This window comes from Malurus melanocephalus, unplaced genomic scaffold (genome assembly GCF_030028575.1).
Source record: "Malurus melanocephalus ecotype Western Australia unplaced genomic scaffold, MMel_1.1 scaffold_375, whole genome shotgun sequence".
NCBI lineage: Eukaryota > Metazoa > Chordata > Aves > Passeriformes > Maluridae > Malurus > Malurus melanocephalus.
In genome coordinates, this window is record NW_026623607.1 from 398,081 (window position 1) to 419,450 (window position 21,370).

At 36.3% G+C, this 21,370-nt stretch overlaps 1 protein-coding gene across 2 annotated transcripts; it reads left to right on the forward strand.

Annotated features, from left to right (window-relative positions):
* Nucleotides 1-85: 85 nt before the first annotated feature.
* RPAP3 (RNA polymerase II associated protein 3) lies at nucleotides 86-19,092 on the forward strand. 2 transcript variants are annotated; one of them, XM_057378789.1, is made up of 17 exons: nucleotides 86-207; nucleotides 1,957-2,115; nucleotides 2,725-2,862; nucleotides 3,266-3,388; nucleotides 4,503-4,630; nucleotides 5,210-5,331; nucleotides 5,663-5,733; nucleotides 6,674-6,805; nucleotides 8,107-8,234; nucleotides 9,860-9,981; nucleotides 11,418-11,488; nucleotides 11,652-11,768; nucleotides 13,496-13,707; nucleotides 14,839-15,034; nucleotides 15,653-15,750; nucleotides 17,156-17,256; nucleotides 18,364-19,092. In XM_057378789.1, exons 2-17 carry the CDS (start codon nucleotides 1,963-1,965, stop codon nucleotides 18,453-18,455), a joined length of 2,004 nt encoding a protein of 667 aa, XP_057234772.1. In that variant the 5' UTR covers nucleotides 86-207; nucleotides 1,957-1,962; the 3' UTR covers nucleotides 18,456-19,092. The 2 variants fall into 2 exon arrangements, with proteins under 2 accessions (XP_057234772.1, XP_057234771.1); XM_057378788.1 differs by lacking the exon at nucleotides 86-207 and adding an exon at nucleotides 222-562.
* The last annotated feature ends 2,278 nt before the right edge of the window (nucleotides 19,093-21,370 follow it).

A 21,370-nucleotide genomic window follows, 5' to 3' on the forward strand; every position in this document is an offset into this window, starting at 1 on the left:
TGAGCCGCCGCGGGGCCGCGCTGCACGCTGGGAGCGGGATCCGGATCCGCGGCGGGAGGAGCGGCCGCCGCACGGGGAAGGTGAGGCCGCGGCTGGGCGGGACGGGCGGGATGTGCCATCTCCGAACCCCGCGGCGGCGCCGTCCCGCAGCCGCATCCCCGTCCCTGCGGTCTACGGGCGGCTTCRCCAGGGGGGTGGGGAGACGAGGTGAGGGGAGGAGGAGCTCACCCTGAGGGAGTTAAGGCCTTTCTTACAACTTGCGGGCGGTGCAGAGGCGGGTGCTGAGGCTCAAAGGGGCTGCTCTACCTCGGGGCCTCCTGCGGCGCGGCCTCGGGACTCGCTCCCGGGCGACCTGCGCTGCCGGTCAGGCCAGTGGTGTGGTCCGGCCACTTCGTGGGGCATCGCTGGAACAAGCAGCCCTCGGGTGTTGGGAAGGGCCCAGCGTGGAGACTCGAATGAAAAGTGACCTGGAGAGTGGTAGAGCTGTGCCGCAAACTCGAATGAAAATGACCTGAAGGGTGGTAGAGCTGTGCCGCAAACTGCTCTCAGTGCGTGGATTAAGGTGATTGGTAAATTGTGTGTGAAACGGAGCAAGCTCACTTTGTACACTTGAGCAAGATGCTTTAGAGTCCCAGAGAGCAAACAGCCAGATTTAACGTTGGGTTTTCACAGGCGTGAAAATACTGTTTCAGTCTGCGATAGGAAAAAGAGAAGTTTAGCAGGTCACAAGTATTTTCTTGCATCTCTTTAGGTATCTTGTTCTAGCTACCTAGAAGTGCTAGGCTGTAGGAGTATTTGATGTGTCCATACCCAGGTTGCACCAAATTAACAGACTGAATATTACAGAGGTAGTTGGGTGTGGGACATCAGTTGAAGGTGGAAAAAAAACTTAGGAAGCTCCTTAATTGGAAATGTGATGAAAGCTATGTATTTTTGGCTTCACTGAAAGTTTCTTTCTGGTTTGTTTCAAATAGACCTASTTTGTTGCTCAGGATAAGCATGTCACCACCTATTTATGAACTAGGGAGGAACACAACTGCTCCAGTAGGGTAGCTACTCAACTGCTTATACTTGAGTATGTAAAAACATTTCTGCTTTGGTAGCATTAGTTCAGCAGTAATGATGCAGTTTTTCTATCTCTTTGAGGCCCTTTTCTGTTATTATGGACAGCACATTGTACTGCAGAAATCATTAGCTTTGATTCATAAATTTTTATATTGCTGTGCTGTTAGGTTATTGCCAATAATCTAGATCTTTTTCTTCCTTAAAAGTTTTGTGTATAGTATCTCYATAAATAGCTTATTTAGACCTCCATGGAGCTTGTAACAGATCCTGAAGCTTGCCATCAAGAGGTTATAGTTAGCAACCATTCACAAATCTCTTTGTTGAAGTTTGTGTTGAGGTCATCACCAGCTACTTAATCATGATTGTTTTCAAAACATGTTAGCTTCATCCTTTCAGATTTTTCTGCTCTGAACTATACAAACGTGGGGTGGTTTTTTTTCTGAATTCTAATCTGGATTTTTTGAGGTTACTTTTTAATAATGACTTGACATTTTTGTGATTATAAAACTTTTCACTTAAGGCAATAAAATTAACACAACAAAATGTACAAAGACAGGGGTTAATAATTTTAAACAGTGTTTTAGGGACTTGCACTTTCAGGACTTGCACTTGCCATTGACATGTTGGGTGCTTTACCTTACATTGTTAGAGAAATATAACTCTCTGTTGTGATACACATTGTTTTATCTGAATAACATTGTTTCCCTTTATTTTTTCAAAGACATTTAAACTGTGTTTCTTTTTAGGCTCTTAGTGTTTGATGTTCATGCCATGCTATTGGGAAGCCTGACTGGCACCTAAGTCAGACTTCTTAATTTTGAAGTAGCTAGCTGCCTTCACTACATACTTCCAACTTCCTTTTAGAAAGATTTTTCCTTTGAATTTTGGCAGATTACAATGAGTGCACCAAATAAGGCGATAGAACTGCAGCTGCAAATGAAGCAAAATGCTGAAGAGCTGCAGGATTTTATGAGAGAATTGGAGAGCTGGGAGAAAGATATTAAAGAAGTGGATTCTGAACTCAGGAAACAGAGTGGGGTCCCAGAAGAGGTAAAAAACACAAGACTGATGTCAAGTCAGCTATTCATACTGTTACAGTGTTTATAATAATGATGTTTTGCTTTAGCAARATTAAATTTGTTGATTTAAAGTATCTGAATAGAAGGCATGAACTAGCCCATGATGTGTTCTTCATCTGAAGTAAACCAAAAATTCGTTCCACCAACTGAGTTTAGGGCAGTAGCCTCTGAAGGTGAAGAGACCAGTAAATTTTTTTATCAGTTCTGGGTAGATCTRGGAGAGTATTTTTATTTTCAGCATCACTATTGCTAATTTACTGCTGATGTTTAATATATTGAAGTTACTCCTCAGTGATACTCTGAAGAAACTTGTCTTTTAAAACTCAGTTTCATATCATAYGTGTAATATTTGCTAGTATTGCTGCATTTAGCAAATTTGCTATATTTGCTAGTGTTGAAAGGTTTATACTTGTTGTTCTTAGTGTTTTTGTAGAGTTCATAACAACAGCTTGCTGGATGGATTTCTGAAATAAAACTAGCCACTGGATAGATACACTGTCTAGATACAGGTACTGTTGATTTTTTGGTGCAAGTGATTTTTACTAATGTGTTTTATAATAAATTACTTGATTTAATTTAGAATTTGCCACCAATTCGAAACAAAGTTTTTAAGAARAAGAAGAGCAAAAGTAAAGTCCCTTCAAAGATAACCTCTGAGGAAAACAAGAAAAACAAGATCAAGTCTTATGATTATGAAGCATGGGGAAAACTTGATGTGGTGAGTCATAAATATTTGCTTTGTTACCTGAGTCTTGTCGCCAGTTGATTCTSTATTAAACAAGATTATGTGCCAGTCAATATCTTACCATGCTGGGTACTGTATGAACATAAAAAGTAGCTTTCTTCCAAAAAGATTACGTGTTTAATATGTGGAATATTGATAGATACTTGGTTTGCTATTCACTGTGCTTTCATCCAGTAGATTGAGTTTAAAGGGAAAAAAATATTTTTTAACAACAGGTCTATCAAAAGATCATAATTGTAGTAGAATATAAACTAAACACAACTGTGAGTATCAGGGGACACATTAATAATTCTTACTAATAATAAAATCTTACTTGTATTATTTTGCCCTGTTGAATTATAATGATGATAATAGTTTATTTTTTTTCTGATTCCAGGATAAAATACTTGAAGAACTTGATAAAGAAGATAGTCCTCATGATTCTGTATCTCCAGAATCAGACTCTGAAGAAGATGGAATTCGTGTAGATGCAGAAAAGGCTCTTGCAGAGAAGGAAAAGGTTATAGAACTGTAGATGTTTATTACTGGCAAAATAGCAATTTAGATATAGGAGTATTTGCAATTTTCTTTTGAAAGACCACCCACTGAGACCACACATCTAGTAAAAAAATTGCCTATTTAGACATCTTTCTGTCTGTTTTCCTTCCCATTATTCCAAAACAGAAAATTCTCACTGCAGTTCTGTTCCTTTGCATTATCTGTGGCAGTAAGCCKGTCAGATTCTAATTAACATATGCTGCTGATGATAAATGTATTGGTGATTTTTTACTTTGGGAAGTTGAATGGCTGTGTAGAATTGTGTATAGGTCAAACTGGTTTTTATCTGAACACATGTGAATTCCCCAAACTAAATCTGAAAGATTCAGTAATGGCAGGTTCATACCGGTTCAGTTTTGCCTAATAAGATAGGATACACAGAGAGATCTCAGGCTTCATTGCCTTGAAAAATAGTCTAATGCTGTAGCAACTTATGTGTTTTTGATAAATTTATTTGTAAGCAGTCACTTAACCCATCTGTCAGTCCGTACTTTACTCCAGTAGAGTTTTAGCTTTAGTTTGGTTTTTTAATTTGTTTTAAACTGTGTGCGGCGGTGATATTTTTGTTCTGTCCCTGCTACATTCCTTGACATGTAATCTGTAGTCTGCACTGAGAAATTGAGGAGTCTTTGGCCATTATCCTCTTGACTGCAGTGAATTAGATGAGGGCGCATGATATAAAAGTTGTGTCCTAAGGAGGCAGAAATGAGAATATTGACTTGGAAAGCAAAGGTGCCAAATCTAGTTACTAAAAACTTTAAGAAACATTCAGTAATTCRGCAATTTAAGTAGCTATTCAGGTTACAGGTATCTGGAAATGACTTACAGATACTGAAAATAAATATTTTATAGATCCACGTTATAGCATGTATCATGAGAATTATTTAATATAGAGTACTTAGATTAATTAGAAGGCATATTTCGTAGTAAAGCAGTACTTTATGAGAAGCATTGAACAAAAGTATTTAAGCATTCTAAAATACAGACTTGATTTTGAATTTTTTTTTTTTTTGGTTAGCAGTGAGTCTGGCAATGTACACTAACTTGCTGAAAAGGCTTTTTTTTTCTATTCACAGGGTAATAATTATTTCAAACAAGGAAACTTTGATGAAGCTATAAAATGCTATACTAGAGGGATGCATTCTGACCCATACAATCCAGTATTGCCCACAAACAGAGCATCAGCTTTTTATAGAATGAAAAAGTAAGACTTACATTGTTAAATCTGTAGCATTTTTATACTTGAGATGATACTTTCGGGTTCTTTGCCTAGTTTTAATTCCTGATTTTACATTGTGCTGTGATATATTTGTAAGGCTRTTGTTGCAACCTGCCTTCCAGTTTCAAAGTAAAATAGGAATTACCAGCAGAAGCAATCTGGTAGTCTTCCTCATCAGTTTTTTTTCTGCTTTCACACTAGAAGTTAGCCTTCTTCTCTGTTACAGTGCAAGATTTAAAGAAAAAAGAGGAAGAGAAAGTTTAATTGCCATTCAGATTCAGTGAGCTCTGTTTCTAAAGCTTGGATTTGTTTTGGGTGAAGAAAGGATACAGGGGAGTTAGTTATTCTTTCTGTTGCAGTACAAATTCTTGAGCACTGTTTTTCTTTCTTGTTTTAATGTATTCTGAATCAAGAAATGTATAAATACTTCTTTTGTRTACTTTCTGAAGCATGTAAGATTTCCATGTTATTAAGAACCTGGAGAGGCTCAGAGTAAGAGAAACTGCTGAAGTTTTGGGATTTGTTACCTAGATATATCCAAACTACTTATTTTTTTTTTGATAGGTATTCTGTTGCAGAATCTGACTGCAATTTAGCTCTCGCTTTAGATAAGAATTACATAAAGGCTTATTCCAGAAGAGGTGCTGCTCGCTTTGCTTTGAAAAATCTTCAAGGTGCTAAAGAAGGTGGGGCTTTTAAAATTCTTTTCRGAAAAGACATACAAACTTGTGTGACCTGCTTCTTTGATGTAGGAATTTAATTTTTGTTTCCTATAAATAGACTAACTACCATGTTGCATATTGTTCTGGGAAGGTAAAATTCGAGGAGGAAGTCCAAACGATAGTTGTAGATGTTAGTAGTTCTAGAATAATTTAGCTTTAAATGTTTTAGAATTATGTATTCCTTGAAATAACTCAGCCTTCTTGGGTAACTACAAAAAAGGGTTATCTTAAAAGAATGCTCTGCTTACTGCTCTGTGCTTCCTACCTGAAACATATTTTTCTGGTCTTCTGATAGATTATGAAAAGGTTTTGGAGCTGGATGCAAACAACTTTGATGCCAAAAATGAACTGAAGAAAATTAATCAGGTAATAAGATTAATAGGCCCTAACATAAACCAATACACCCGATTCAGTTTCCATCTGTGTCAATTTTTATTTATAAGAAGAAATGATTCAACAATTTCTCACCTGCTTTTTCTGGTATTTGAAGTTCACTGAGGTCAACATCTTTGATGGAGTTTCTTCTGGAGAAACACACATGCAGAAATCAGTGTAATAGTGAATTAGCAGGCTATGACTATGTGTGCCCGATCTGGATCTTTTTGGTTGGTTTTTTTTTTTTTGTTCTTGGTTGGATGGGTTTGTTTGTTAATTTTCCCTCATTTTCTACCTCTTATGTTAATACTTTTTCCAGTCATGTTTAGAGTTTTGGTATAAGGAAGCACCTTGTATTCTCTTGGCCGGCACTGCTAGCCTACTTGTAGTCCCACTGATTGCTGTGGTCAGCCAAAGCAGAAAGTTATTCTAAGCTTAGCAGTACAAAATGCTCTAGTGCAAGTCAGATGCCTTTCATGACAGGGAGGAGAATGTTTATTATATGTTTATAAGATGACCATAGTAAATACAAGCTCACCTGTCATTACTGTATGAAGGTACCTCTTCAACTSTATTTTTTTTGAAAGTGCTTGAAAAATCTATTTTCAGAATGAAGTTTCAAAGTTTCCAGTAACTGAAGAAATAAATTATATGGGAATTGCAGTATATATAAACAGGTTCCATGAATCATTTTGCACTGTGCTTCAGAAGTTACATACTTTTTATTTACCAAGCATTATTCTGACTCACAGTCCCTCATAGAAATACATTTTGAAGAAACAATTTAAAATGGTCCCAATTTGCATTGAATTTACAACACAGACACTTCTGGCAGACCTTTGTTATCTTGAAAATTTAGAAGTTATTGCAAATTACATTCTGAAAAGGTTTAACTGAGGAAATACTGAGGGGAAAAATTTCGTCTTTGCAGGCTCTGTTATTAAAAGAAAGCTCARAACAGAAAGAGTTTGAAAATGGGGTCAGAACAGGATTAACAGATGAAGAGAAGCAGCGCATTGAAGACCAGCAGCTCAAGCAGAAGGCAATTGCAGAAAAAGATCTCGTAAGTCACAGATTCTGGTGGAACAGGAGAGACCTAGCAAAAAAAAAATGGTTGTGTCTTGCTGCTAGCTATGCAAATATATGAATCAAACCTGATACTGCCCTGAACTTCATAAATTCAGTGTCCTTGATGTAAACCCATTTTGGGCTTTAGGAAGGTGAATGGGACTGTGAATTCTGTTTGGATTTGTCTGGAGGAATAATTCTAAAAGGTAGCTTTTACAGCCCATATTACTAAATTTCAAGTACATGGTAAGACAAGTGGCAATTGCACAAAGATCCAGTTTGTCCATTATTATGAGCATCTTGACCCTTGCTTGTGCGAGTGGAGTTGTGGATTATTTCTCATTTTCAAATCACCATTACATGATGAGTAGTGACAAGGACTTTAGGGGTGCAGGGAGCAATGATAGAGAAAACGTATTTCTGGATACATAGTCTTGACTCCCAGTTGGCTTGTTGTTTTCCCCCTCTTACCACTCTTTCAGTAAATAAATTACATTACCAACTAAACTAAAATCTTTCTGTTCACTTATCTAGCTATGTAACTTCTGACCTGTTATCAATATTCAGGTTTGCTGTACTGGTTGTAAGAAGTAATTAGTAAAAAATGAGTTAAAGCTTGCATTAAGGAACAAGAGTTTGCACAGGTCACAGAAGAGAAATTTCAGTCTAATGTAATATTTCATTAGCAGCAGAGTTGACTTACTGCAGGCTTGTTCATGACATGGATACTCTCAAGTCTGAACTGTGCCCTTTTTTTTTTGTCAGAAGAGTAGTAGCAGAGATGTGCAGCTTCAAATTAGTACTGAGAAGCGAAAGATAATTTTAGTCCCCCAGAAACAAACAAAAAAGGAATGTAATTTTCTTGTAGGGAACATTACTTTGAAAACAACAACATTTGGACCCAAGTAATATTTGAGGATAAGTTCTGTGGAGCAGGATAAAGATGAATTWGTGCAGTGCAAAAAATCATCTTAAAAGGGGATCTATAAAGGTTTACCTTGTGTTTAAATTCAGGGGGTAGAGAGTAGGTTAACCTGCACATTAAGCATAAACAGCAAGTTGTAGACTTTCAAGTCTGCATTTAAGCTATACATGCTTTATCCTTGAGATATTAGAAGGTATTAAGACCGCCAAACTTAGAGAGGAGGAAATACACTGTAACTCTCTGCCTTGATGTGGGTGTTCTTTGTGATTCATGTTTGTAATGTTGTGACCCTGTCTGCTAAAAAGGGTAAAAAAATGTTCATTGCACTAGATTTTCTCAATGCTGGTTGTTTTCTGACCTAAATATTCCAGGGTAACGGTTATTTCAAAGAAGGAAAGTAYGAGGCTGCAATAGAATGTTACACCCGTGGAATCGCAGCAGATGGCACTAATGCACTGCTGCCAGCTAACAGAGCCATGGCCTACCTAAAGATTGAGAAGTAAGTGGAATTACATTTGCTATATTTGTATGTTGTAAATCAGGAGGAATAATGATCCAGTAGACTTTCACTCAAGTTTTTGTCACTCCTCCTGTAATTTTTGTTGGAATTCAATGTAGAATCATGTTGAAAGTAGTGAAGGAGAGGGAACAAATCTGTGTGTGATCTTGCAATGCAATTTATAGGAAATAAGTTCTGAGAATCAAATAGCACTAGTATGAAATTATGGTTTCTGAAGTTGGAAATTCAAAAAAAATCCGATATTCATCTTTCTGAAAGGAACTGCCCAAAGCTTTGACTYTGAAACCCAGTCAGCTACTAAATGTTGCACTGTAAAAAGAAGTGGATTATAACTTCAGACTTGAGAAGGAATGTAAACTTTTTTCTGGAAATCGTTGCCTTTTCAAATAATTTTTTAACTCCACTGATGGAGGCACATATGTGTGGTTTGTTTTTTTTTAATTGAGTTTTATCCAAATAACCCAAAAAGACTAGGAAATTCATACTTTCTTGCAAATTAAGTAAGTTCTATATAGCCCTTTTTTAGGCCTGAACCTCTTTGGACTCTGTGTGGTGTGGTATTTTAAAACTTGTGAGCTGGTAGCATGAGAAGCAGAGAGCTGAGCGTTAYGTTGGTCATCTGTTTTAACATGACGTGTCTGGGTATCTGTAGAGACAGTACATTGATCTCTTAGGATTGAGAGGTTGAGGATGATCTCATTAGGATGAGATAGGTTGCATGGATAGTATTTCTAACACAGCATTTGTAATYTAAAGGAAATCATAATGCAAATAGCATTTGTGAGATTCAGAGGAAGTGGTACTTTAATTGAATGGCCAAGCAAGAAAATTGATTGTCTGTGGTAAATCTGTTATTATACGTCTTTACATTTCAAAGAGGACCAAACATAAAATTCAACAAAAGCCCATTGGTATTCTTACAAACTGCTAGTACTGATAAGAACTGCAAATAAGAACTAATTTGCATAAATGGTAGTTCGAAAGTGGAGAAGAGGGATGAATGAAAATACTTCAATAAGTATATAGTAGAATCTGGCTTTAATATAACAGTATAAATGGGATGGGGAAATACAGTCTTAAAATTAAGCAAATTACATTAATACAAGGAGATTCTGATTTTTCATTCTGAAATAGTTAGGACAAGTTACAGAATTCCAAATGTAGAGAGATTTATTCTCCGGCATGCTTGCTTCTYCTTTCTTGAACTTTTTCTTTATGTGTTTGTAATGATATTTCTGGGTTTCAGAAGTACAAAGCCATGGTACTGACTTTGATTTTAAGGTTATTGTTGAATTTTTAAAGTGGACTCTGCTCTGACAAGCAGAGGTTGTTTTTTTTCTTTAGAGGAAGTGAATTTTTGTGGTGATAAAAAGAGTCAGCACTATGTTAAGAATACCAAAAGATACGGCTGAAATTTCAAGGTGCTGAGAAATCCTATTTTGTGGTGKTTTTTTTTATTTTGCATTTTAGCATGGTGATGTGTTGATGTATGTAGGTAATGAAGGATCTACCTTTATATTTTAATTGGTTTGGATAGCTCTGTCTTTTCAGTGGAAACTGCCTCTTGAAAGTGACTATTACTTTTGTGCTTTGCTTTTGCTGAGGTACAAAGAGGCAGAAGATGACTGCACACAAGCTCTGCTCTTAGATTCTTCCTATTCTAAAGCTTTTGCCAGAAGAGGAGCTGCCAGAGTTGCTCTTGGAAAGCTAAAGGAAGCTATTCAAGGTATGACTTTGAATTAGCCTAAATGTGATAGGTAAGCAATATAGGGACATCCTGATCTTGTTTTTGTGACTTACTGAGATTATCCATGCAAAAGTTAAGAATTAAGGGGTTTCTGTTGGATTTCACTGAACAGGTATAAGAACTTGTGTTGGTACCCACATAATGGGAAGAYAGTTTTGTGTGAAATTACAGCTGTTGCTGTTTATGAGTAGTAAGAATTAGTTTGAAAAGGTTTTTTTTTTAAGGTAGGTCATGATATAGGCATTAGAGTGACTTATAAGTGGACAGCAATGTATATTGACAACTGGCTGAACAATAGATCCTGCAGGGTCTTCAACTAGACAGTGTCACTGATTGAGGCCTGTCACTAGTGGTGTCCCTCAGTGTTCAATACTGGGCCCAGTATTGTTTAACTTGTTCATCAATGGCTTGATGAAGGGGCAGAGGCCTCCTCAGCAAGTTCACTGATAACCAATCTGGGAGGAGTGGGCTATACCCCAGAGGGCTGTGAGCCCTCCAGACTGGAGAGAGAAGAACCTCCTGAAATTCAAGAAACAAATGCAAGATCCTGCACCTGGGGAAGAATAACCYCAGGCACCAGCACAGGCTGGGGCCTGACCTGCTGGGAAGCAGCTCTGTGGAGAAGGACCTGGGGATCCTGGTGGACAACAAACTGTCCATGGGCCAACAGTGCCCTGGGGGCCAAGAAGGCAGATGGAATCCTGGAGTACATTCGGAAGAGCATTGACAGCAAGTCAAGGGAGGTGATCCTGCCCSWCTATTCCATCCTGGTGAGGCCAAATCTGGAATGCTGTGCCCAGTTCTCGGCTCCTCAGTGCAAGTAGATATTGAGCCCTAAGTGGGCTCAATATTGGGAGTGGGTCCCACAGTGACAAAGGTGATTATGGGACTGTAGTGTCTCTCTTACGAGGAAAAGCTGAAGAGAGTTGGGCCTGTTCAGTCTTGAAAAGAGATGACTTGAGGGGTGACCATCGATGCCTACAAGTATCTCAAGGGAAGATGTCAAAAGACGGACCCAGGCTCTAGTTCCAAGTACTAGGAAAGAGGCAATGGTCAGAAAATGATGCACATAAAGTTCTACCTGAATGAGGAAGGGGTTTTTTAATGTGCAGCTGACAATACACTGGAGCAGATTGCCCAGAGAGGTTGTGGAGTCTCCCTTGCTAAAGATGARCTAAGAACTGTCTGAACACAATCCTGTGTAATGCAATCCAAGATTACCCTGCTTGAGCAGGGAGGTTAGGAGGTTAGATGACCCACTGTGGTCCCTTCCAACCTTGCCCATTCCAATCCCTCGCCTTACCTGCCTTTATTTATTTTTAGAGCTTTGGAAGGAAAATAGTRCATTTTAAAAATCTGCCATGTGTACATTATAACTTGAAATACCTACACTTTATGTGTTGTTTTTCACTCAGATTTTGAAGCTGTTCTGAAGCTGGAACCTGGAAATAAACAAGCAATAAACGAACTCACTAAAATAAGGAATGTATGTATGCTTATTTGAGTATAGCGGGRTTTCTTCTGTTTGGGAGCTTTTTGTAAGGTTGTAGTATTAGAAGAATTTTATTCTTTATTRTATTATTTTTAACATACCTTGTATTTATTCATCAAACACCTGATCTGTTGGAGAACTTGTTTTTTTTTTTCAGGAATTAGCTGAGAAAGAACAGCAGACTCACCAAGAATATCCTGCAGTTTTGATAAAAGAAACGGAAATAAAAAATATAGTGAAAATGATTGATAATCCATTGCAGATTAAATCAACAGTAAGTTGTTTGTGAGTTGCTTTCTATAATGATGAGAAAAATAGTGCTTAAAGTTAAAATCTCTTTTCTGTATTTGTAGACTAACTCCTGATAGATATACCTTGTCTGTAGAAAACCAAAAAGGTCTAAATTTACTCTTGATATTTTTCAAGAACATATAAACACATGGAAATGCTGATGTTCTTAGTGGTGGTGTAAGCATTCARCCTGCAGTACCACCCTCAGCAAACATGGTGTATGCACACATTTATAACCTGGAGTAGGCAGGCAGCCTACAACCATGTCTCGGGTCCATAGGTAACTTTGCAGTGGAGAGTAAATGGGAGACAGTTGAGTCTCTGTGTTTGATTGAGAAGCTCTGGGTAAACTCTCCTTCTTCTGTTGTTTACAGTTTTTACAGCAGCCATAGTGGTTATAAGACACGTTGCTACTTGTGTCGTGCTACTCTGATGTAGGGCTGCTTCTCAAAGASCTTTGAGCATGCATTTTCATCCATGTAAAATAGAACAACTGGATATTGGTTTTCAATAAGCAATATATTTGGACTATGAATTATCAGTAGTTACAGTCAGATAAATGAGTTATAGATGAAAATTTTAATACAGGGAGTAATATCAAGTTTTTTTCTTTCTCTTTTAGTACATTTAATCTATACATTCAGCAATGAGTTGTGTAAATACAAAGTGTGCTTATACTTTGTGTATGCGCTCATGCTATTTGAAAACCTTTGTTTACTTTCATCAATGATGTAATTCAAATTGTTGGTTTTAGTAGAAAATGTGTGATTATTTTGATCCTTTGGGGGGGGGAGTATTATAACTTCTCTATAACTATACAATATTTCTTTAAACCTAAATGAATTTTCTGTGAAGTAGCTGAAATACTATAGACAATTAGATTTATTACATGTTCACTTTGGCTGCTAAATAAGTGAAAATACTAGGTTGGTTGTATCCCTCTTGTTACTCTGTTAAGGTAGAATAAGTATAGATGAAATATCTGTGCTTTTAGTACTACCATTTCCTAGAAGTCTTTATTTTTGAGTATGTTTAATCGTGTGCATTTGCATCTGTATTTCTAGAGCAATTTATGCTACCTTCATGTTCAGGAAATGAAACTCTTAAGACATGATGAGAAGTTTTTTTTGTGAGACCTGTGAAGGTGCTACTAGGTGATAATCAGAAATAATGGGGATCATACAGAGATTAAACAACCTRAAGCATTTTAGCATGTTCTTTAGTTGTGGTATTACTTATTTTATGATGTATGCACTTTGGTCAATCAGGGTTGAATTACAGGTACTTATTATACCAAAATTTTAAGTTGTGGACGAAGGCCTATGTTGCTGGATTTTTTTTTTTGTTTTGCTAAATTACAAAGCTTGACTGCATAATGGGACAAGGTATATGATAGATCTTGCCTATTCAACCTCAGTGGAAAAAAGTACACATTTTAAATTACTACAGGGAAAACAGACTGCTTACTGAGATCTTTTAGAGTATGCACTGATTTATGAGGGTAAACCAATAAAATTATCATATCAGACTTCTTGTAGAATTTTATGGTTTCCTTTTTTGCCATTTACCTTTATTCCAAGTGTCTTCTCAGTGCACCGCTACAGATGTAACTGGTTATCATAAGATTATTTTAACTTACACACAGCTGTATCTGGGGTCTGTATAAACATGTTGAGTCCACACATGACCTGAGGTCTGTGTTCTGTTTAGAAGCCATTGCGAAGAATAGACATTGAAGAAGTTGATGATGATATATCAGATGGTGACTTGCCCAGCACTGTTTCTTTAGTCGATAACTGGAGGAATTTAGTGAGTGTTGAAACAACAGAGAGTCTAAATCAGGATGATCTGTTGACTACAGTGGACACTCCGAAAGCAAAGCACTTGAAAATAGAAGAGATCAGTGATGTGTCACCATCACAGTAAGTATAATAATTCTGATCCTCTTTTAAAACGGTAACTGTGATTGAAATCTAATCTCCATTTCCACATGTCTRCATGTGGTGAGATACTGAAGACACTTTGGAGCATCTGAATTAAAAAGGAAATTTTGAAAGAAACTGCAGTTCTTGTGCATCTGGCTCTTGACAAATATGATCTGTTTAGTGTTAAATGAAAAACTTGCTCTGACACTGCAAATACAAAGAAATTAATTATATTTTCCTGCATGCTTTACTCTTCCCTGCTTGGGCATTCCACATTCCCTGGCTGTGACTTTCATTTGTTGTGTTTTAGAACAGATTTTGAACAGAGTTCAAGTATTCTTTGTACCCCAGTTGTGTGAGAGGAGCAGATGAGTGTCACCACCCTTTCCTCTGCTAAGCCAGCAGTTGAGAGCTTCTGATGTGCTCAGTTTCTAAGTCACACTGTGTTAGTTAGGCTAGCTCAAGTCTGTCTTGCTGAAAATAGGCTGAAATACAGAAGCTTTATYCTAGCTCAGTGTAAAAACTCTTGTCCACTGCATCAACACTGTCTCATTCTGTTAATGATAAATGYCTTTTAAGGACTCCTGATTGAAGACTTTCTATGAGAAACAACAGCCCCACCCACCTTTACTGTCTCAGTTCGGGGGATTTACTGTCTTGAAATAAAAAAGTATATTCTTAGCCATTTTATAATTTTTGAAAAATAAATGCACTTAGATGAGAAATTATAGGACAAAAAATAGATCTACTGCTGGTTTTAGTCTTGAAACCAGTTTATTCATTTGGCATTGTTGCTGTCCTGCATTATGAAATTGCAGAAAAATAAATTAATTTTTTTGCAGATAAATATGGGAGAAACCTGCTATAAAATGCAGTTATTTCCAGAAACATAGTAAAGAGAGGCTGAGTAAATTTCAGTATTTGCAGATGTGTTTTTTTGGAAAGGGGAATCGAATACAAAGGTTCAATAATTTGAAAGGATTTTAAAGAACCTGCTTAAACTAAACCACCTTATTTAAAAAAAAATAGCATTGTAGCTTTTAATGAATAGAAAGATCTCTGGTTAAGTCTCACTGTAGGATTTCCTTAAATGTTGATAGGATTATGTGTTTCAAAATATCTTTGCAGGGTTCCTGTTAATGTGAAAGGAATGTCATCAACATTGCATCCATCTTTTCCTGCAAGCAAACAGAGAGAAAATGAAATCAGAAGGTCATTTATGTCTGCTTCTCCAGTTCCTCCCATTCCTACAAATTCTTTCCAGCTTGAATCTGACTTTCGGAAGTTGAAAGACTGCCCAGAAAACATGTACTTGTACCTGAAGGTATGAAACATAAGAGTATCAACAGGGTTTGGACAGTTTCTTCAACATCAGTTCAAGAAACAGTAGACTTAGGTGGAAGGGRTAGTCATGCTTAGAGTGTCTTAAGTGTACCATAGTCCTTTTTTTATTTGCCTTTACATAACGCTTAAGTAGTCTGACGCACTTTTGAGTATTTTTTCTCTTGTGCCTTTTTATTTGCATAAAATTAAGCAAACTCTGATTTTTTTTTCAAATACAGACCCTTGTTCTTTAAAGACTTATATTAGTAACTTTRTTCTAATTTTTCAAATGAGTGCTTCTAATGTAATTAAACATAGAGACAGTTTTAAACTGAGCAAATGCTTGGAACACAGCAGTCTACTTATTGTGTACTTTTGCTTACATATATTTTGAAAAGATAAATCACTTAGAATTCTTTTAAGAGAAGTTAGAAATTACCATCACCAAAAAACCCAAACAAACAAGCAAAAATTGTTGTTTAATGTCAAATAGCGTGATTTGGTTTTTTTGCATTCACGCACTTCAGCATTGTCCGTGACATTCTAAAAATGCACATGTAATTCTCATGAATCAATTGTATTTTTTTCTCTAAAAATAACTTTTTTAATTTTTCCATAGCAAATAGAGCCCTCGCTTTATGCAAAGCTATTTCAGAAATCCTTGGATCCAGACTTGTTTAACCAGATCCTGAAAGTTCTACATGACTTCTACATTGAGTAAGTTTAACTCCTCCCTTGTTTACATTGCTTATTGCTATTCTGAAAGGTTTCGGGTTTTCTTGATGAGGGGAGGTTGGTTCTTTGTTACGTGTTTGGGGGATTTTTTTTATGCTGTCTCTAATCTCAGCTTCAGGCTTACAAAATTATTTCCATAATGGTATTTCCTGAGCATAATGAATTAATCTATTGTTCCTGCTTAAGAAGTGAAACTCATCTTGAAAAATCAGGTAGAAAATAAGTGAAGAAATTAATACTATGGTTTTATTGTGGTTTTAATATTATGGTTTTATTTTATTCTGATGCTCTGTAAAGGAGCATCAGAAAYTATCATTAGACTGTATAAAATAACTTCTGTTCAATTTAGTGTGTGTATTCTGTGACCACATAGAAATTTACATTGTCTTCTATTTTAACTTTCTAAATCTGAGAAATTCAGAGAGTTTCAGTTTTATGCCATGCTTATTGTGATAATTCAGCCTTAATTACCTGCTAGCATTTTACAATCGTCTGTACCAAATGTGCATTGGAGACTCGAGGTTCTAATAAGACAGGGCCTGACATATTATTTTTGAAACTTCTGTCCGTGCTACTATTTGTACCAAAGTTCATTTTGTCTGTCAGAAGCAGTGTACTGCTTTTCTGAATTACTCTGTCTGAGAAGCACACACTCGATGCTTTCTGGTGTTGTTTTATGGAGAAGAGCAAACATAAATCAATGTGTGCYCTTTCCTTGATTTGCTTAAAAACTAAAATATACATCATATGSTTGAAAAATGCTGTCTTAGAGATACAGTCCTGCCCTTGGTGATATGACATAAAAAGGCTAGGAAGCTGAAATTGTTTGCTGTAAGGTGAAAGTCCTGTCTCCCTTCAAAAGAATTATAAAGTCATGAAAGAAAAATACTATTTGTTAGTACTTGTAACAAAGTTTACTGTTGACCAGAAAAATGTAAAAGGAACACGATCTAGGAATTTTGTATATGGGTAAAAATGAAGGCAACTGTAATTGGCTCAGCTTTTTGATGTCCTTCATGTAGCCACAGGTGCTGCTTCCTTTCACACTACTCCAATATCAAATGGTGATGTTATGGCCAGGTGTAAGCATTAAATCATGTAGTAGGTATTCTGTACATGACCAGCAGTCAGTTTGCATCAGTCTAGGTTGCTGTGTTTCTTCACTCTTACTCAGTAGAACAGTAATACTTACACAGAGTTTTCTGGATATTAACTTTCTGCTTTGTAAAAGAATAAACAGGAAAGGCAAAGATAGGGAATATGAAAGAGAAGGGAACTCTGTTGGTCTTCYAATTTCTTGTTGCTGAATTCTTTAAAATTGCTTGCAGCTGCTGAATCTTTCTAATCAACAGTAGCTATTTTTTATATTTGTAATAATCTTCTTCAGGAAAGAGGAGCCATCGCTCATCCTTGAAATCCTCCAGAGGCTCTCTGAATTAAAAAGATTTGATATGGCAGTAATGTTTATGTCAGGTTCAGAAAAAAAAAGTAAGTMATTTGTAAACTTACTTTGTGATACTGTAGAATCTAACAAAAAGTATGTAAAACTAGTGCTATTCTTGTTTATTCCATGTAATAATCAGTTTAGTTGTCTATCTTTTTGATTGTTTTAGAAGTTAATATGAATGTCATGTAATTTTTCTCAATCCTTTCATTCCTTATTTATTGTTTAGGCTAGAAAACTATAGCTAAATCCTCTTATTTTAATCAGTAATACTGCATTTTTTTCTGATAAAGTAAGCTTTGCTAGCGTGTCAGTTTGTAGCTTGTAAAGTTACAAATTTATGAATTTATATGAAATCCTACAATTGAGATCCAAGGTATCCAGATTATACAGTTTCCACAATTTACAATTATTTCTTGACAAATCCTGACTTTTCTGTTGGGAAAAGAATGCAAATATCTCTAAAGCACTAAGCCTGGTTGTCTGTCCTGTTCTGGAGGCATCACTTACATCAATTTGCAATTTRGGTTGACATTGGCTTGAATTCATGGTTTATAAAAGTGTGTTTTGTCTCAAACTTAGTCTTCATTTAGCACACCTGACAGACTACATAGTAGTGAGATAGAAGGAAAACATTCCCCTGGGACCATGTAAAGTTAAATTTACTATCTATAGCTAAGTTTCACTAACAACCATTATACTTCAAAAATTTTGAAATGTGAATCTCAAAAATAACTTGATTTTTTTTTTATCTCTAAAATAAAATAACTTGATTTACCTAAGTGCAGTGCCTCTTACAAATGGCATTCACACCTTTACCTGGTGTAAGGTTTATCTGCCATCTGGCATGACTTTTRTCCTCTCCATGTAATGGCATAGTGTCAAGATAATAAACAAACTAAAAGCTGTCTGTTGCCTGGATTATACACCTGTTTGAGGAAGTATTATTAGTCAGCTCGTGGGTATCAAAACAGAGTGAGAGTTTTGCTTTGCTACTTTTATYCATCGTTCCAGTAGTTCTAATAATGTATTCATATTTCAACTGTATAATCCGTAGAACCCTTACTGTACTAAGGAAAAAAWTGGACTAATTTACCTTAAGAGTGTGAATCACAAAAATAATTGTTCCTGTTGGGATTTTCTTTTTTCAGTTACACAGGTTTTATTCAATCATGTGAACCACATGGGATTAAGAGATGCTTCTGTTGAAGAATTGGAGAAGAAATACGGCATTTTCTCATAGCAAGATGGCTGACATGTAAATTTCTGGGTTTGCACTTTTTTTCATGTGGAAATCAGCTAAGAAGTCTATAAAGACTGGAATTTTGTTGSTTTTTATAAATAATGAAACTCTTAAACTTGGGTTAGCCAAATGGCAAGTGCCTGAAGAGATCATTATTTAGTTCTACAGTACACTTGTTTTCCAGTACCTGAAACAATATGGGTCTACTTTCTGATTCCCTGAAAAGCAATTGGGCAGATTGGCATTCAGGATTTGGACTGTAGATAGAGATCTTTATTAAAAGGAAAAAATATTTATAAACATGTCTTTGGTAAGACTCAACTGCTGTATATTAGAATTATGCATGGGTTTTTTATTTTAGAAAATAAACTGAATGTTGAATTGAAGATACTATATTTTTAAGGATTTTTTTTATTAAGGTGCCTAAATCACTCTTCTGTAGAGATCCATCACGTCAGTACTTGGACTGGGCAAAGTGAGACTGAGGCATGATGGCAAGAAAATTCCAGAATTTTTACTTGAGTTTATCTAAAAGTGGAGTTTTAGCATTGATAGCTGAGAACCTGTGAGCCTATTCCTGTGAAYGTCAATTGTAATTGCAGAATTGAAGGAAGACAAATACTGTAGAATTAATCTAAAAATTTGAAATAAAACACTTTCTGTCTTCTTTCAAGACTTTTAAAATAATCTGGTGAAACTTGCCTTGTGGGTCAGTTGTTCCTGACCAGGTAAACCTCTTAAGAGGTCTCAAGAGGCTAAGCAAAATACCTCARTAATAGAAGGCAAAAGCATGAAATGAATTGAAATTTTTAGTTAAGAGTGAGCATTAGGCRTAATAAATTACTGTTCATGACTGGAGGAAATAACAGCATTTGTCAAGCACACTCTAAAATTTAACCATGTCATCCAAGTGGTGGTGTCTAAAAATTTGCCTGTGTGTCTGAGCTTAAATACTGGCTYTTCCATCCTGCCAATTCTAATACCCTGCCAATTTGCTTTCATTCTGATTCAGCCCTTGTGCTGTACTGATGCTTCTCTGAATGTTTTGGTTTGGTAGTTGTGCTGTTTTTCAGAGGAATGATTAAACAGCTATAGCATCCAAAAGACTTCAGACTAACAACATGGATTAGTAGGAAAAGACGTAGATGTTGTCTTCTATCTAGTCAGTGTTAGAAAACTAATTTTAAAACATTTGCAGCTATGTCATGTCTTAGTTCAGATATAATCCAGTTAAAAAAATATTAGCTGAGCCTCATCCTTTGGGCTTGATAGTAACGGAYGGGAATAGCATTAGCATTGGATCACTAAGGCAGCTTCCAGTTTGCCCTGGAACTGAGCACTAGAGCAGGCAGTGTTGCTGGGGGAATGGTAGAGCCTTTATATGACACTGCTTGCAGGCTACCTACAATAAGAATTGTTATTACTAGGTGTGTCCCAAGTTGCTGATAATGGGCTTTTTATTCTCCTTGTTGTGAAGCTCTTCAGATAAGGTATTGGGGATGCTGCTGTAACTAATAAATGGTGGGGGTGGAGTAGTTACCGGAGTAATTTTATATGTACAGAGTTTGTAGATAGAATGTACCTTTCTATTAGGTTACAGGTTGCTCAGTGTAGAGTAGAGGCTTGATTAGGTTATACTAATAGAGCACTTGGTACATTCTGAAAAGCTGCTTTTTGAAAGCTGTTATGTGAAAACAGGTGATTGGAATAGGGACCCTCAAAAGAAAAAGCAAGATGATGGGATAAAGATTTGAAAATGGTAGACCAGGAGTCACTTGCAACTCCAGTGTGCTGTTAGCTGTCATGGTTGGTTTTTGTTCACACGGCTGCTTTTACAGAGATTTCTGTTCAGGATTTGTGTGTATTGAGGAGGGCTGATGAAAAGGAAGGTTTTCAAGCATGTAGTATTTGGTGAGGTGGATGAGTGGGTGTAATTTTATGTTACTACTGAACTTAGGCTACCAAGATGTATCTTGCAGATGATTTGCTGCTGTAGACTTTTATTTTTAAATGCAGCGTCTGACAGTGACTTAAGTTCCTGAAGTTGCTTTTCAATGCATGGAAAACAATGCAAGATGGAGAACAGAATGCAGATATTCAGATATTTGCCAGCTTCACCTGGTCCAGGAGATGGCAGTGTCTTTCCCTTCTAAATGGTTAAAGACTGCCAAATTTCTGAATTGTAGTGTTTAATGAAACATGGAGAAGATGCTTACATATGAAGCAAGAAAAACATCCTCTGGGGAAAGAAGTGTATTTTTTTTTTTTTTTAATCCAATACACTCTGCAGTGGTTATATCCCTATTATGTCAGGGGAAAAGAAAAGTTACATGAATAGTGTGAGGCAGTTAAACTGTGGAATATTATAGCACTTTGCTACGTTACAGCATTCAAGGTGTCAAAAATCTGAGATCATGGTTTGCTGCAGTGATGGATTCAGATGAGTTTTGAAGCTCGTATCAACTTTTACTTATCAGTATTATGTTTTTCTAGACAACTTTTTAGTTCATCAGGATTTTTTAATTTGAATATTGTCCTCCAGTAGATGTCTGAGACACTCAAAACTCCTTATTGAGTATAGATTTTGTAATACAGGTTGTTAGAATATTGAGAGAACTTATCCTAGGACTTACTTCTGCAGAACATCCTTACAGCTTTCCCTTTTGATAGTAGACTGTTACTTTTTTTTTTTTTTTTTTTTTTTTTTTTTTTTTTTTTTTTTTTTTTTTTTTTTTTTTTTTTGCTTTTTAGTAACTCTGAGTAGCTGTGCATTCATAGAGAAATTATTTAATCTGAGCTGTGTTTGTCTTGCTTATAAGGATGTCTGGTGACAGTCACACATCAAGATAAGACATTGGATTTACTGCTTTTTCATTACACTACTGTCAATAATAGCATAAATGCATATAGTTTGA